Genomic DNA, 17,257 nt, shown 5'->3' with positions numbered 1-17,257 from the left:
CAGCCCTGTGTGTCACACAGAGAGATGGGGGTGGGGAGGGCAGGCCCCTGCGGGTCTTCAGGGTCCCAGCCTCAGCCTGCTCCCAAGGTGGAGAGAACCTGCAGGGAGAGGCAACTCCCCCCTCACCACTACCACCATAGGCTGCCTGGAGATGGGGCCTTTTCTGGGGGAGCAGCCACCCCAGGCAGGTTGGTGGAGTGTCTAATCAAAGGCAACAGACTGAGGTAGAGATCTGGGAGCCCAGAGCAATTAGGAGCTGCCTTGCACCTTTTCTCCTGCCAGCTGTCACAGCTGTCACTCAGGAAGTGAGACTGGAGCAGGGGCTGGGCCCTCAGTACTCATGATCTCCCTCCCAGCCAGCAGCCTGGCCATGTCCCGGGGTAGGCTCCCACTTCCCAGAAGGGCAGACTGAGGCCCACAGGGAACCAGGCACAGGGATCTCTGTCATTTTCTGGGTGGGACATACCAAAATTCATCTTGTCCTGGCCAGACTCAGTTTCCCCCACCAGGCTTTCTTCCTCTGGAGCAGTGGTTCTAACACTGGCTGCATCTTGGAAGCTCCTGGGATGCTTTTGATAAATGCCCCTGCCTAGGCTCCAGCCCAGCACAGTGGGAGCAGACTGTCTGGGGTGGGAGGGCCTGGGTGAGCGCCTGTGTCTGTCTCTCCTAGGCCAGATTTTTGCACTTGTTGACAAACCCTACCCTAAAGATTAGAAGCTTCTCTGTTCCTGTGGCCATGCCTCCCTCTCTGTGCCTTCTAGACCATTTCTGGGCTCCGGGGAGTCTGGGGGCCAGAGACAGAGACTGTGAAGGTCCAGCCTCAGCAACATGTGTCAGCACTGTGCGTGTGAGCCAGGGACAGTCGCACCTGGCACTGTCACCTTCGTCATCTCATCAGATCCTTGTGGCAACCCTGGCTGTGTGGTGGCGGCCTCAACCCCATTTTACAGGGGAGGAAACTGAGGCAAGACAGGTGCCATACTCAGGGCACAGAGCTGGTAACAAGTCAGGGTTCATCCCAGCCATACTGGACTACAAGTCCAGTGCTCTGTCTCCATCACCAAGTTGCTTCTCCAGGAGCCACAAATCCAAGGACCTGTCCCCTTCATCCTATTTCCCTCTCATGGACTCTGTCATCCTGCTCTGTCCTGTGTACTCCTGTCACTGTGGGAGCTGGGTATCTGAGGGCTCAGAAGGGTCCCCAGGGCAGGGTGTGATCAGAGCAGACAGTGGCCTCTGGGTTCCGGCCCACACACCAGCCCAGCTGGGTCTGCCTCTGCCAGTCTATAAATTCCATTATTCATCAAGTGACTATGTGAGTTTGCCCAGACGATGAATATTTTATTCACCTCCAGACACTGTCCCCAGTGGGTTCTTGGAACAATATTGTTCCCTAGCCAAGGAGTAGAGGCCAGAGCCTCTGCCCTCTCGGGGTCCCCCTCCCCCATCCCATGCACCTCCTGCTTCCCCAGCAGCACCCCCAGCTTGGGTGGGGCTGTGGTCAACAGTCCTGGCATGACCTTGAGCTTGGTGCTTGCCCTCCCTTCACTTTGATTTCCTCCTCTGGACAATGGGTTCATGAATTGCCTTGTCAGGCTCTCTGGGTCCCTCAATCACTTCACCCTACTCTGCAGGACCCTGGGTTCTGCCAGGAGCTCTCCCTGGTGCTGAACACGAGTTGGGAGAGAATGCTGGCCTCTGAGGAGCGGTCTCCTCCGCCAAGGGTGGAGGGAAGCATATTGGTTTTGACAGGAGAGGGCTCCAGTCTCTGGGAGGGAGGGGTCCAGCCTCTGGACAGGGTGGTCCCTACTTCTTTCCCTCTGCTTCGCTACCACTTGGTGGATTCTCCCAGAGTCACAGGTGGGTTACCTCCCCCGGGGTCTCCAGTACCCTGAACGAAGTACTAGTGGGTGAGGTCTGTGGAGACCTTTTTTGGGAGGGGCCTACAAATCTCCCAGTGACACCCCATGGAGTGCAGTGTGATGGTGGCAGCACCTTCCCCAGATGGGGGAGCGATAGACATAATTCACACCCTGCGATCATGCCATCTGCTCCCCTGTGAAGTACAGAGAAGAGGATGGGGCTGCAAAGCCGAAGGGAGGGTGGGCAGGTGGGCATCGTTCATCAGTTCATTCGTTCATTCATTCATTCATTCATTCATTTTCTCATTCACTCATCAAGCAGATGCTCATCTAGCCTCTGTCCCCTTCCCAAGCTCAGCCCAGCCCTGTGCCAGGTACAGGATCTGAGGGAATGCAGATCTAGACCGTGTCCTCCAGAGCTGAGGGTGGTCCTCTCATTTCTGAGCTTATGCCCACCTGGCTCCTCATCCTCCTGAAGTTCTCTTTACTTGTAGTAAGAGCCACCGTGTTCCATGCACTGAGCACTCAGCTGCAAGATCTAACGTGTTCCTATTGAGTAAGTAAGCTGAGGCTCAGAAAGGTGAGCTTAGCCATCCAAGGTCAAATGGCCAGCTCTGGGTTCTCCATGCAGAAGCCTATTGCACATGGCACTGCCCCCCACCATGTCAGAGACTTTTCAAGCCTGGCCTCCATCGCCCTTCAGCAGACAGTGAGCTGCAGCCTCAGCCATGCTGCCCAGCTCTCTGGTGCTTACTTTGTGAGCCCCAGATTTGAGCAGCTCCACCTCATCCTTTGACTCCTGGCCTGGCTTGTTCGCAGGACCTGGCCCTCAGGGCTGCTCAGTGACCCTAGGTGCACAGCAGTGGAAGGCCAAGGAGGTTGACGATAGTTCCCAGAGGAGGCAGCATTCCTCTGAGCCTGGAAGGGCAGGGAGCGATCAGCATGGCTCAGAGCTTGGCCCCTAGAGCCCCTGCCCCGGTTCCCACCCACTTCTCACCTTGGGCTTGAACTTCCAGCTCTGCCTCATACGTCTGCATTATTCAACTTGGTCCCTTCAGTGCCCTTGTCCATGGATGAGGGCAAGGCCAAACTGCCTTCAGAGATTTGGGAAACTCAGCAGGTTACATGCACTGCTCAAGTGTAGCCCATGCACCCACCTGAGAAGGGAGAGCAGGCGTAGCTGGTGGCAAGTGGAAGCCCCCTGGGCCCACAGCCAGCTCTGTGGGCCTTGGCTTTGCACCAAGGGAGAGGACAGGGACTGACTTGAGTCACCAGGGGACTGACGTGTCAGGGATGGTACAAGCAGCGGGGTTCACTGCAGCATTGGGGCTATCATCCCCAGAGCGTCCTGTCCCTTTGGCCTAGTGGATTCTGCTCCAGGGAGCGGCCTGACCCCTTGGCCACAGACCAAGGCCCAGCTCTGGGGGTGGCCCCATGTCAGACATGCAGGGTCTGGCCATGCAAGGTAGACTCACCCACTTGATTTTTGTTTGATTTTATCTCAGGGACTGTTACGGCCCCGTCCTTTGAAAATTCTCCACCTGGGCATCAAGGCTGGGAGCCGCAGAGGATGCAGTAGGAGCTGCCATTCCGTCAGGCGCGTACCACCGTGCTTTGTGGCAGCCTCTTGGAGAGTCCCCAGAAGCCAGGTTTCCCACCAGCCCCTCATCAGGCTCCAGCCCACCCTCCCTTGGCGCGGGGGTCCTGATTTAGAACCAGCTGGCCTGCGCTGGTGCAGCCTGGCCATTCAATGAACGCCACAGGAGTGAACTGCTGCAGCTCACGCTCTCAATCAATACACAGCAGCTTAATTATTATTAATTCATATTCCTCGGGGGGATTTTCATGCTAATAGGAAATTCCCAAGCGGTACAGGGAGGCACTGTTAGGCACCTCTCATATGTCACATCACTTCATCCTCACCGCTGCCTGGGAGGTAGCATTGCCACCCTCACTTCACAGCAGGGAAACTGAGGCCCCAAGGAATTAAGGAAGGTGATTAGGGTCCCACTGCGAGGAGGTGATAGATGCAGGAGCCCCAGGTGGGCCTGGCTTTGAGTTCTGAATGCTTTCATCCCCAGTCCTCTGCTTCATCAGAAGATCTAAGGGAGCTCAAAGCGTTCAGCTCCACGGGTGGAATGTCAGACAAGGGGACAGGTAGACGAGGAGGGCTTCAGGTTTGGACTTCCCTGAGGTCTCTCATAACGCCAGCCCCAGGTCCTAATGGTCACCAGCTGGCCCACAGACACTGGGAAGACAAATAGCTGGGGTCCTTCCTGGCTCCTCTGGATGCTTCCAGAGACATGCCTGAGACGTGCTGGGCCCCAGGGCTGGCCCAGCCCAGCTCAGCCGGGGCTGGCATCTCTCCCTGAGCCCCCTCTCCCCAGGCCCCAAGACAGGGCTGTGATTAATCAGCAACAAAAGCAGAAACAAGCAGAAAAATGTAATCAGTTTGGGAAGGGCAGGGACGGGCAAAGCTGTGGCAATCAGCTTTCCTGCTGGGGCCATTGACTGATTGGACCAAAGGGGACAGGGAGATGGTTCCAATGGGGCCTCCAGGGGCAGGGCCCACAGCTGGGGCCACAGCAAAGCCAGAGGGTCATCCCCTCCCCCATAAATACGCATACATATCTGTGCACACATGCCCATGCCACTCCCAGCCCAAGGTCTGCACACTGGCCCTCCCCTCCCCCCCGGCCCGGGCTTCTGCCAACCAGCTCCTGACCTCCTCTCCCTTGCCAGCTCACAACCTTGGCACATACAGGTGTCTATACACTCTTGACCTGCGTCCATCTTCACGTAGACTTGCAAACACTTGTACTCATGGATAACAGATACGTATATGCACACACATGCTGTTCTCACAAACACCTGCCCCCTCACTCAGATCTGCACGCCTGCTCTGGGTCCTGGGTGAGCTCTACATACACATTAGGTCTAACCTACCTAACACAGCCATATGAACCGACAGGCCCTCACACAAGCCCCTGCAGACAGCCCGACAACTGTCCCTTCAATGCCCACTGGGCCATGAGACAGACCCTGGCTTCCTCTCTGCAGACTGAGGGGTGAGGGCTTGGGAAGGAGCAGGACGGGAGCTCTACTTTGGGGGTCAAGGTCAGCTAGCAGGTCCCAGTTACAGGACAGGGGAGCCTACCCCAGACCTGGCCCAGCTCCTGCCTGCCGCCCCCGCCTCATGACCTTGGTCAACGCCCTCCTCTCTCAGCCTCAGTTTCCCCACCTTGGAGCCTCTCCTGGCACCAACACCGTGTGATTCTCCTCGAAGACCCAGACGCCTAGGGCTGACCTCACCTCACTGCCAGGTCTCTGGTTCTCAGTTCCCTGCTCTCAGTTCGAGGGTTGTGGGGGCGGGCTAAGAAGCAGAAAGAAAGGGCCCCACCCCCACCTTGGTCCTGGTGGTTGCGGACTTGGGTGGGGGACGAGAGATCCTCAGCAGGGGAAAGGGGAACCTGGGGCTAAGGGGAGCAGGAGCCCCGGCGGGCTTGGGGAGGCCCCGTAGGGGCCGGCGGCGGGAAGGGGCGGGCGAGGGGGGGGGCGGGGAGCGCGGAGGGGGCGGGCGGGGGAGGCGGGGAGCGCAGCCAGCGCGGCACAGAGCGAGCGAGCGAACGAGCCGGGGAGGCGGCGAGAGCCGGAGCGGCGGGCCAGGGGACCGCGCCGGCGAGCGGACAAGCGGGCGGCGAGCAGCGCTTAGCGCGCGGGGCACCAAGGAGCGGGCGCAGCGGACACAGCGCGCAGCGGCCAGAGCGGAGAGGCCCGAGTGGCGCCGCCCCCGCCTCCCCTGCGGGGCTCCGGCCGGGAGCCCGACGAGGGAGGGGGCGGCATGGACCCGCGGCCTGGGGCGCGGGGGCGCTAGGCCCCCGGACGGGTACCACCCGCCTCGCCGCCGGGCTGCCCTCCGCAGCCGCGCGCCCCACCCGCTCCAGCCGCCCCCCGGGCCGCCGCCGGCCCATGAGCACCGACCTCAAAGTTTGCGGCGGGCGGGCGGGCGCGGAGCCTCCAAGATGCCGTTCCACCCGGTGACGGCGGCGTTGATGTACCGGGGCATCTACACCGTGCCCAACCTGCTGTCGGAGCAGCGCCCCGTGGACATCCCTGAGGATGAACTAGAGGGTGAGTGCCCCGCCGAGACCCCCGCCCGCTGGCCCTACCTGTGCGCCCAGGTGAAGCGCGGGCTAGGGGCGCAGGGGGGTGCGGGGCTGTCCGCAGGTGCCTGCTGCCAGGTGGGCGCTCCAGCGAGCAGCAGCTGGTAGGCAGGCCAGACCAGCTCGCACCGCTGGGCGCCGCGGTGGGGGTCGCCAAGGCGGGGGCTGGCCCTGCCCCTGCCCGCCTGGTCCCTAGCGCTGCGGAAACTTGCTGGGTCCCGCAGCGGGGTCACGGGGCCGCGCAGTCCGCGGTGACGGTGCGGCAACGCGGCAGTTTGGGGTGGGGGTCCGAGGTGCGCCCCTGCGCCGACCGGCCGGAGCATCCGCGTCCTGATCCCCTCCGCGGCGCCCGCCAGCAGCTCTGCGCTCGCATTGACATTCCGCTCGTGTCGCTTTTAAAATCCAATCTGTTCGGGCAGCGGGAGAAGGGGAGAGGGCGACTGCCCTGCTCTTGCCGGCTGCGGGGCTGCCCCCCATCCCTTCTTGCGGCCTTAGCCCCTTCCTCACAGCCCTGCGGAGACCCCCAGCCCAGAGCGCCCGAAGGCGGCCCGGGAGGTGGTGGCGACAACAAGTGGCCAGATTCAGCGGCTTGGTCGTGGTAGCCAAGCCTGGAAAGGAAAGGCAGAGAGGCAGAGACCCAAACCTGCCCCCACCCCCAGTCCCTCTGCCTTTGCACACGAATGGGGACCTGGGGACCTTAGCAGTGGGCTAGGGAAAATCGGTTGGAGCAGAGGGCAGGGGCTGGTTGGAGCATTTTGGGGAACAGTGAGACCCCTGGGACCTGGGAGCCCTTTCCTCACTGGAATGGGGGCAGGAGCTCAGGCTTCCCTCTAGACCTCCTGAGGACCCATATGGAGTGGAGTTGGGGGCTCTGGGCTGGTGGGAGTCTTGGCCCCCTGGGATCTGTTTGTCTGCTGTTGGGTGAGAGGCTGAGATCACCCAGAAGCTGGGCCTCTTTTCTGGTATCGTTGGTCCAGGAGCCTCTGAGATCTGGGGCTCATCAGGGCCTGGGGGGGATGCAGCTGAGACACCAGTGCAGTCCGGGATGATGGTGGGAGCACAGGGGAGGGCGTGGAGAGAGGCACTTCCTTATACCCAAGCTCTGGAGGGGGCAGTTCTTGGGGGAGTCAGACGGGGTTAGGGGGAACATCAAGAGGGAGAAGACAGCTAATCCCTCCCCACTGCGACATAGGCTAGGAGCTACCTGCTCCTCACCAAATCCCCCCAAAAGCTCCCAGAGGCCTGGAGAGCCATGGAGATGGGGTCTGGAGTTTGATGTGGGCAGAACAGATGGATGGGTGCTACCGCCGGCTCTCTGGCCTTGAACTCCAAAATCCAAACCCCTGCTCTGTCTGGGCCGAAGCCCAGGAACCAGAGCCTCATCCAGGACCTGGGAAGAAAAAAGGGTGTATGATGGAGTTAAGAGGGCAGAGGATGAGGCATAGGCTCTCCTCCCTAATGCTGTTCCTTCTGCCCTACGCCACCCCAAATCTCCTGCCAGTATCCCATTCCATAGTGTCATTCATTCCTTCCTCCTGGCCACTCAGGCAGGGGTTAACATTGTCCCCCAGACCACAGGCAGCATCTACCTCATTCCCTCCTTTTGCTCCCAGCACCCCACCATGACCCTGGCAGCCCTGCTTCTGGCCTAACTGGGTCCCACCTCTTCCCATCCCCCAGCCCTGAAATGCAGACCCGAGGAAGGGGAGAAGCTGAGAGGATTCAGGATACAGGGGTGAGTGGGGCACAGGGTGGGCAGTGCAGGGGCAAGGAGGCTGCAGGCTCCCCTTGGGCTGCCCGGCAGACACACTGGCAGGAGCCCAGGAGCGTTAGTCACCAGCCACACTAAATGCATTCCCTGTTTCTCTCCTGTCCCCTTCTCCTGGGCCCTGAGGAGCAGAGGGGCCTGGCTCATGGGGCATCTGAAGGGCAGGGCCTTCCTTGGGGTGGGCAGGTGGGGGTCATGGAGCAAGCAGATGCCTCAGTGGCCCGGGCCCATCTCCTGGCCCGCGGACAGCTACAGAGGAGGGCAAAAAGTCCTCCGTGACTGATCTTGGCTGCAGGCACCCTGAAAGCCCTCCTTCTAGACCAAGTCTCTGCAGGCCCCAATGAACCCTGAATGCCAGGGCTGCTTGGACAGAGTGACCATTCCTGGCACAGATATCCCCTCGCCCCCTCCATCTCCCCAGTGCCCCATTAGTGCTTCAGCCCCAGAGAAGTCTGGGTAACACCCAGGCCCTTTGCTGGGAGGATGCCCATCAGTGGGGGAGCCACATGTGCCGAGAAGAGGGAGCCTGGCAGCTTGGGATGAAATGCTGCAGACAATACGTGCCTGACGCAGAAATCCAGGGGGCGGTTAGTCCGAGGGGGAGGAGGACCAGGAAGGGAGGTGGAGAGCTTGGGGTTAAGGTGAGGGCTTCCCAGCCAGGCAGCACTGGGTTAGAGTATCTGCACCCTCATTTCGTGGAGTAACCTTGGGCAATCATTTGCCTCTCTTGCCTTGGTTTCTCCATCTGTAAAAGGGGGTTGGCATTGCCCCTCCCCAGGGCTGCTGGTGACCAAGGATTCAATGTAAGTTCTCAGTATGGGGCCTGGCACGCAGTGGGGGTTCAGAGACTCTATGCAGCAGCAGGGGAGGTCATAGTGGGGGGCCTTGCAGGGGTAAGGGCCTGGAGTGTAGAGGGATCGGTAAAGGCTCACGAGGCAGGGACGCAGGGTGTGAAGGGGGCCTGGCCAGAAAGGCAGGCTGGGGGAGGGGCTGGGTGGAAGCAGCCTGAAGGTCCGGCAGAGGCAGCTGAAATCCTGTGCCTGGGAGGCAGTTGGTAGGGTAAACGTGGCTGGGCTTTGGGACCACCTGCTCCCCATGAGATGCTCTCCCAGATTCTCTCTGTACCTCCTCCCCAATATATAATACAGACCCAGCAGAGACCCCCAGGCCTGCAGGAGCACTGAGACTGGCCCCAGGGGCATTGGTGATGTGAGCACCTGAGGGTGGGAATGGGGGCGGCCACAAACCCCCGTTTTGCCCTCTCTGGCCAGAGACGGAGGAAGAAGACAGCCAGACAGCCAGACAGCCACCAGCATATGGTTCTGGGGCTGGCACCTGGCCTGCTCAGTTGGCCACTGGAGCCTGCATTGAGAATGGCCAAATAGGGGCATTCAGGTTATGAGGGGCAGGAGAGCCCCGCTTCCTGTCCCCCTTTCCTGCAAGCCCAGCGAGCTGCCTCTGTGCAGGCCAGAAACTCAGGGAGGCTGAAGTGATGAGGGAAGGGACCGATGCCAGGAAGACACTGCCGAACCCCCGCAGGGACCTCCATCCCTGGTGCTCCCTGAGATAGTGCTGGCGTCCCTTGGGACCTGTTGGGGACCCAGGCCCTGACATAGCTCCACAGGCGAGGGAGGGGATTAGGGGTGTCAAGCTGGAGGTGGCAGGTGGGGGACAGTGTCGGCCTGGAAATCCTGAAGCCCTGCCAGCCCTTTCTTGGGCCAGGCGTCCCCATGCCAAGATGGAGCACGGCAGGCTTCCCCCGGCCTCATGGGGCGGGAATACAGCAAGGCTTTCGGGGAAATGCACCCAGCTGGGATGTGCTGATGGCAGCAGTGGCAGCAGGGAAGTCATGACACCCATCCTCCTCAGGGAGCCGCCAGCGGGGTCCAGTCCTCAGGGATGGGGGCAGAAGTCACATTCCCATTTCACAGACAGGCATTTGAGGCTCAGAGAGGGAACTGCCTTGTCCAGGTCATTCAGCTGCTGAGCGGCAGAGCCAGACTCCAAGCCCAGGCCCCGAGGTCCTGGCTGGCACCAGCCAACAGGAAGGCCAGTCTGGTGTCCAGAGCTCACCCTGTCCCTTCTTTCCTTCCGGCTCTGCTTTTGTGCTGTTCTGATTTACAGTGTCCTGCTCTGAGCCAAGCCCATCGCCGCCAAGCACTTACGTGCTTGATTCTCGTATTTAGTCATCCCCGCAGGTCCATTGTACAGGTGAGCAAACACCAGCCCAGGGTCATCTAACCAGGATGTAGGAGAGCTGGGATTTGAACCTGAGTCTGTGTGACGTAGAGCTGACTCTCTTGCCAAGAAGGTGGTCCCTGAATTTGGCCCCAGGAGTCAGCTGGGGCTGGAGCAGGGCTCTTGGGACAGTCAAAGGCACAGAGGCGGGCTGAGGTGCGATCTGCGTGTGCTGGGGAAGGTGGCTGAAGGGACACGTGGAGGTGGACACAGCAGTCTTTGGATTTATCTAGTGGTCTTGAGAGGTTAGTACTGCTGAGAAATGGTCATGGCGCCCATGGGCTACCTCCGGGCCTGTCGCCTGCCCACAGACCCCAAGATTCACTCTTCGGTTGGGTCCAGCCCAGTGCGTTTCCTTGGAGCTTCCAGAAGGGGTCAGGGCGTTCAATTGAAGCAGCCCTGGGCTCTGGGAGCCACACTTGACTCCTACCAGGGTGAGAGGGGCCAGCACCCACGGCAGCCCCACTGGGGGTCCTGTCATCCCACCTTGAGATCTCTGAGTGATGACCTCAGACCAAGTGATGCACGAACTTCTGCTCAGATCCTTTCTCTGTGTGTGCCAGGTGGATGGGTTCCCCAACTCAGTCATTCATTTAACCATTTCTATAGCAAATGTTTACGCTTGAATGACAGGCACTGTTCCAGGTAACGGGGACACAGCCATGAACAAGACTGACCTGGTCCCTGCTCTCATGGCACTTGTAGTTCACAGTCCAGTGTCATCAGTGCAAGGATAGGGGAAGCCCAGGATAGGGGGTCTGTGGGAGCCCAGAGGAAGACCAGAGTCAGCCTGGGGCGCAGAGAGTACCAGGGAGGCAATGAGTCCATGCTGGGAGCTGGGGGTGGATCAGTGTGCAGTCGTGAAGGAAGGACATTCCAGGCAACGGAGCCGCATGTTCAAAGGCCTGGAGCTGGAGCCACCCCGGTGCCCACAGGACTGAAAGGGCTCCTAGGGCTGGAGTTAGCACACCCGAGGTGGGCAGAGCCTGTGGCTGGGTCAGGAAGGCAGTAGGGCCAGCCAGAGACTTGTGTGTGTGTGGGGGGGTGGCAGCGGTGTGCCTGGTTGCGTGGCCAGTGCCTTCATCTCTACCAGAAACTCTGGGGTGACTGGAAGCCCCTCAGCAGCCTCTATAACTGTCAGGCCTCTGCTTACACACCTCTGGGGATGGGGAGCTCACCACTCCTCAGTGGCCCAGGAAAACTCTAAGTGGGGTTTTTTCTGAAGTTCTCAGATTTCAGAAGCCCCTGGGCCTGGTCCAGATGGCCCATCCCAGGTCCTCTCCTACAGATTCTCAGGTCCTGCCTGGGGTGGGCAGAGGAAAGGTCCAGAATGAGAGGGTCTGAGGGCAACTCAGGCGTGGCCCGCTGTCTCTTTCTTGGCCTGCGTATCAGCTAGTCTAACCCCTAAGCTTTGAGTGCAGACACCAGGTGGGAAGCACCTGAAGAAGTTTGGGACCTCAGCTCAAGCCATCTTGCTGTGTGGCCTGGGACACATGGCCACCTACTCTGGGCTACAATGGGACCAACAAGACCAGGGAATGGTTCCAAGGTGCAGGATCCCACAATCAGTTTCAGGGGTTCACAGACCCCTAAGGCCAGGCCCAGGCCAGCCTAACTCCTACACTCACCAGAAATAGCCCTCATCCTACACTGACCCTGGGCTGGCCACCTAGCCTCTCTGGGCCTCATTTTCCAGGTCTGCAGCGTGGGCACATCTCATCTGTCTCTACTTCCATGAGGTCCCCTCTGCCTGCTGAAGTCTCGTTCAGAGAAACAGCTCAGGCAAAGGCCAGGAGGCTGGCAGGTGAACTGAACAAGGAGACCCCAGGGAGCTGGAGCAGAGGGTTTGAGTGAATTCAGATTCACTCTCTCTCAAAGGAAATCGCTCCTTAGGGTCCTTCACGGGCTAACAATGAAGGGACAGCAGGCAGAGAAACAGAGGGAGAGCACATGTGAGAGGTTAGAACCCTCTCACATGTGGGAGGTTAGAACCCTAGGAGAGGTTAGAACCCTCAATAGTTCCTGGATGTCCCTGGTGAAACCCTTCTTATCCTGACATCATGACTGTCCACTTTCCTGTTGGGTAAGTCTGAGGCTGGCCCAAGGTCATTCATTGGGTTGCTGGTTCCCAGGCTCCCCACCCGTGTCACCCACATCTTCAGGCCTGTCTCCCCCTCCATATAATGGGACGGAGGGAGCAACCCCCACATCTGAGCCAGCCGGGTTTGCTGGGGCCCTTCCGTCAGGCCTCCGTCTTCCCCCAAACCTTGGGCTCCCAAAGCAGTCTGTGCTAAGCTGTCAGCCCATTAGCCTGGGCAGGGCTGCCTCACGTGGCTGCCATTAGACTGTTGGCCAGTGTTAACAAGCTGAGAGCTGAGATGGGGGAGGAAGCGAGGGATGGGGACCAGGGAGAGTGGGGTTGGGAGTGTGGGGTGGGCAGAGAAGCCTTTGGCAACTCACAGAGGCCACCGGCTGCCTGGCGTCCTCCCCTGCACAGTGGGACCCATGGTCCTCACCACATGGGGTCATTGTGAGTAATCCTGGAGAGGCCGCGGGAGCTCAGAGACAGAGACCCTAGGGATGGTCCAGTCACTGCCGCATGCCTGGGCACACCTCTGCTGTCCGCTCTGCCCTGAGCTCTCAGATGCAGCCCTATGGCAGACTCTTGGGCCATCTGCCAGTTGTTTCTGACCAGACGTGCAGGCTCTAGTGGATTCTCAATGCTGGGCTCAGGCTGTGAGTTCGGTGATCCTGGGGGTCTGGGAAGCAGGGTGTTGGGAACAGGAGTGAAGTCCCAACCTGCACGTCTTCCCCCACAGAGATCCGAGAGGCTTTCAAAGTCTTTGACCGCGACGGCAATGGCTTCATCTCCAAGCAGGAGCTGGGTACAGCCATGCGCTCCCTGGGCTACATGCCCAACGAGGTGGAGCTGGAAGTTATCATCCAGCGGCTAGACATGGATGGTGAGTGTTGCCCCCTGCTTGTTTCCTCATCTTTCATCGGGTGGGGGGGCCAGGACTGGGGCCTTAGCCACTGAGGCTGAGCCCACTGGGGACCTCTCCTCCCCCAATCCCAGCCATCCCCAAGCCCACACCAGTTTGCAGCCAGGTCTGGCCCAGTTTCTCAACCTGGAGAATCGAGGCCAGCGTGTGACAGCCTGAGCCACAGACTTTGCCCCTCTTGCTCTGTATTCTGAGAAAATTTTAAAGTACAAAAAGTAGAAAGAAGGATATACTATCCCAGGTCTTACCACCCAAAATTAAAAAAAACAGTGTTGTATTTGCTGCCTGGCATTTTATTAGGGAAAAACTCCCAAGAAAGACCAGTGATGCCCAGTCCCTGCCTCTCAGCCCTGTTCCTGTCTCCTCTCCACCCAGGGAGCAGGTGGCAGCCTGGACAGGTCGTCTCCCCTCCTGAGCTGTTTCCTGTCTGTGCAGTAGGGACTTTAGGCCCCACACCTGCTCTGAGACGGCAGCAGAATGCTGGGAAGCCATGGAGGGTTCTGAGGGAAATGTGCGGGTCCCCCACATGCTCAGTGCCCACCTGCTGCACCCCACCCCACCTGTCAGTGGGGCCTCACCACACTTGGCAGTGTCAGTGTCAGCCTAGAGCATGGCACATGCCTGGTGCCCCGGCAATTCACTCAAAGCTCAGAGAGGGAGGGGACATGCCTGAGGTTACACGGTGGCCCAAGATGGGCCAGGACCCTGCCCAGTTGCAGATCGACCCTGCTGATTGGACCTGTGCCCACTCTAGGTGATGGCCAAGTGGACTTTGAGGAGTTTGTCACCCTCCTGGGACCCAAGCTCTCCACCTCAGGGATCCCAGAGAGGTTCCTCGGCACTGACTTTGACACCGTCTTCTGGAAGGTATGTCATGGTTTGTTGGGCCCCAGGGCTGTGTACACTGGAGAGCCGTACTGGGGCGAGTGAATAGCCAGGCCCAGTCTGTAAAGGGGGGATGACCCACTGGACGTCTTGTCTCTCAGAGGGCCATGGGCTCGCTGGGGGAGGCTGGTGTTGGCCAAGCTTTCGAGGAACGGAGCGAGTGGTTTCCGGAAGCCTGTCGCTGGCTTGAGTAGCTGCAGGTACAGGGCGAGGACTGTGCCGGTGGGGGTGGCCAGAGCACTGTGTCTCCCCCAACCCAAGTGCGACATGCAGAAGCTGACGGTGGATGAGTTGAAGCGGCTGCTCTACGACACCTTCTGTGAGCACCTGTCCATGAAGGACATCGAGAACATTATCATGACCGAGGAGGAGAGCCACCTGGGCACGGCTGAGGAGTGCCCCGTGGATGTGGAGAGTGAGTGACTGATCCCTGGGACCCCCCGGGAGGGCCAACTGCTTGAGCAGGGGAGGAACCAGGGGTTTGCAGAGGGGGCCTGGGCCCTCCTTGCCTGCCCCAAGCCTAGGGTCCCTGTGCGCCCCGGGGGACAGCCCATGTGCAGAAGTGCAGGCGGCTCCTGATTCCAGCGCTCCGCTGTCCCCTTCTGTCTCTCTCTGGTGCTCCCTGGTGGGCGGCCACAGCCTGCTCCAACCAGCAGATCCGCCAGACGTGCGTGCGCAAGAGTCTGATTTGCGCCTTTGCCATCGCCTTCATCATTAGCGTCATGCTCATCGCGGCCAACCAGGTGCTGCGCAGCGGCATGAAATAGGCGCCACCTGGGCACTTCGTCAGGCGCCCGCTGTGTGTGGGGCCCCCTCCACACCCACCACTGCCTGCAGTCCTCTCCCACAGCCAGCTCCTGGGGCTGTCACCGCCGCGTGTACTTCAGGGCCTGGACGTCCAGCAGCCCCACCCCACCTGCCCCATTGGCCTTGCATGGAGCTGTGCCCTGGCTACGGAGGACCCGGTGGTGGCTCTGACTGCCCCAGCCCCACCTGCACCCTGCCCATGCCCACCCTGGTCTGTATGTAGCACTAACTCTTTCTGCTGTCTGGGGGCTCCTGGGAAATTAAGGAGGAATTTGTACAGGGTCCAGTAGCTACTGTGATTCCTTAGGCAGGAAGGAGTAACCTGTGCTCAGGGCCACACAGCCAGCCCAGCCCTTTCCTTGAGGTTTGGGCTGTGGGCAGGGTGGTAAAGGGCATGAGGCTGGGGTCCCCTGGGCACTACTCTCTGGCACGGCCTAAGAAAGCCCCTGGCCTTCTGCTGGGTCCCATCCTCTGACCTTCCTTAGACTCAAATCCAGCCCTCCTCTACATAACCACTAGGGCCAGAGAACCAGCCCATTTCACAGATGAGGAGCTTGAGGCTCCAAGTGCCCCCAGATTTGGCCTCAGTTCCCCCATCATAGGATTTTCAGGAAGGGCAGAAGCTCATGGTGGATGGGGCAACTGAGGTGGCCCTGCAGTCCCCTCATCCTCTGGGCCCCACCCCATCAGAGGCCCAGTGGCCTGAGGGCCACACCACCCACTACCACCCCAGCATAGCCTCTAGAACTCAAGTACATTTGAAGGATGCAAAGCTGGGGCCTGGAGACTTCAAATCTCCTGAGCAGCCTATGTGATCTTCCCACTGCCCAAGGGCCTCTTCCAGGGCAAAAGCCTTGGAGGAGCTCGTGTCAGTCCCAGGAAGCTCAGCCAGGCCACTCTCTCAAGCCCAGAGCCTGTCCTCCTGGGTCCCCCCACATTTCTCTGTACCATCTAGGCAGGAGACCCAGCTCCCATCCCTGTCCCAGTTGTGCCATCTCACGCTTGGGCACCAGCTCAGCATGAGCAGACGTGGGGGCTGCGATGGCAGACCAAGTCCTTGAGCTCCTCTCCCCAGAGCTGGAGCCACTTCTCACCTGGATGATGGTCACAGCCACCCTTTGCTGATCCCCAAGGGAGAAGGGCAGCAAGCAGCGTCGCCCTGGAGAAGACCTCATCTTATTCCAGTTCTGCCGGTCCTCTGACCGGGGCCAGAGCATAGAGCTGAGGGCGCCCAGCAAGGGGGAAACGCAGCCATACCACCATAGTGACAGACTTGCTTTATAAACATCCAGAAGGAAGTTTTCTCCCTGGTCTTATCAAGATGTCCAATGAGGGAGGGAGGGTGGAGCTGACTGGCAACAGAGCCAGGACCAGGGCTGAACCTGGTGGAGGAACTCTTGGGCCTCAGAAAGGCCAGGCCAGGCTGAACTGATAGTTTCAGAGGTTCCATGGGGCACAGCAGGAGGAGGCCTCAGCGTCCCCAGTAAAGGCCTTACTTTACTGTGGCTGATGTGGGAGCTGACCAGGTCGGGGTCAGGTGGGGACGAGAGGCTCAGCCCCACTGGACGCTGGGTTGCAGGGACCACCCCCCAGGTGGGGGTGCTCGCAGAGATGGAGGCAGCTCCTGGACTGGTGGCCAGCCCACAGGGTACTGGAAGACAGTGGCTCTGATTGGTTCGGCCCTAGAGAGAAGAAGGGCAGAGAATTAGAGTGAGGCCCAGCCCAGGCCCAGGCTGGGGTACTCCTCCAGTTCACCCTCCCTGCCACCCAGCTGTAGGGAGGGTCAGCAACCTTTCTTGAAGACAGAGCCTCAACAACATGCAGACCCTTTGAGCCAGCAACCTCACCTCTAGGAATGAGCCCAAGGAAATAGCGGGGTTGTGGGCAGAGATTGAGCTACAAGAAATAGAAATAACCTAAGTGTCCATCTGTGGGGGATTGATTAATTATATATGCACGTCCACAACAGGGAATGCTATGCAGCCTGTGTAAAAATTAAGGCAGACTTATATGCACTGATGAGGAAAGATGTCATGATGTACTGTGTGAGTACGGAGAAAAAGCAGCTTATAAAATAATGTATATAGCATGATACTATTTTTGTTTAAAGATATATAACATATAAAAATGCATAAAAAAACCCTGGAAGACACAGCAAAACGTTAACAGTGGTTCTATTTTGAGTGGTGCAATTATGGGTGATTTTTTACTTCTTTATACTTTTCAAAAAGATTTACAAGTACGCAAGTCTTTGAAATCCGAAAAAAACATTGTCTACATTTTTTTTAAAAGCCTCATTTTTCATGCTACTCACTCTCCTTCCCCTTAAGGTCCACCAGCCCAGGGCCTATATGAAGTGGGTGCCCAGCCTGGGGCCGCCCTGTCCTAAGGGAGCTGAGGTGCAGAGACAGCTTCTCCCCACCAACTGCTCCCCATTCCACTCCTTCTGGACTTGACCCCGACTCAGGCCATGCAAACCCCATTTTATAGATGAGGTGTATGGACTCAGTCACATGCCCAAGTGACATAATC

The 17,257-nt window shown here is 59.2% G+C and overlaps 2 protein-coding genes across 6 annotated transcripts in view; one reads left to right on the top strand and one right to left on the bottom strand.

The window, feature by feature from the left end:
- The first annotated feature begins 5,436 nt into the window (after window positions 1-5,436).
- On the top strand, window positions 5,437-16,902 carry CABP7 (calcium binding protein 7). The gene is made up of 5 exons (XM_019743114.3): window positions 5,437-5,993; window positions 12,851-12,994; window positions 13,788-13,900; window positions 14,180-14,333; window positions 14,558-16,902. The coding sequence occupies exons 1-5, from the start codon at window positions 5,885-5,887 to the stop codon at window positions 14,683-14,685; spliced, it is 648 nt and encodes a 215-aa protein (XP_019598673.1). The 5' UTR covers window positions 5,437-5,884; the 3' UTR covers window positions 14,686-16,902.
- ZMAT5 (zinc finger matrin-type 5) overlaps window positions 15,988-17,257 on the bottom strand; it is a 23,802-nt gene continuing 22,532 nt past the window's right edge. For all 5 annotated transcript variants that reach the window (XM_074321140.2, XM_019743108.3, XM_074321139.2 and 2 more), the window contains one exon: window positions 15,988-16,407. In XM_074321140.2, the coding sequence (XP_074177241.1) occupies window positions 16,278-16,407 (130 nt within the window). In that variant the 3' untranslated portion in view covers window positions 15,988-16,277. The remainder of the gene's footprint in view (window positions 16,408-17,257) is intronic.

This window comes from Rhinolophus sinicus, chromosome 9 (assembly GCF_057876585.1).
Source record: "Rhinolophus sinicus isolate RSI-liver-muscle chromosome 9, RSI-T2T, whole genome shotgun sequence".
NCBI lineage: Eukaryota > Metazoa > Chordata > Mammalia > Chiroptera > Rhinolophidae > Rhinolophus > Rhinolophus sinicus.
Note: the sequence above shows the minus strand (reverse complement) of the source record. Positions and strands in the feature narration are given on the sequence as shown.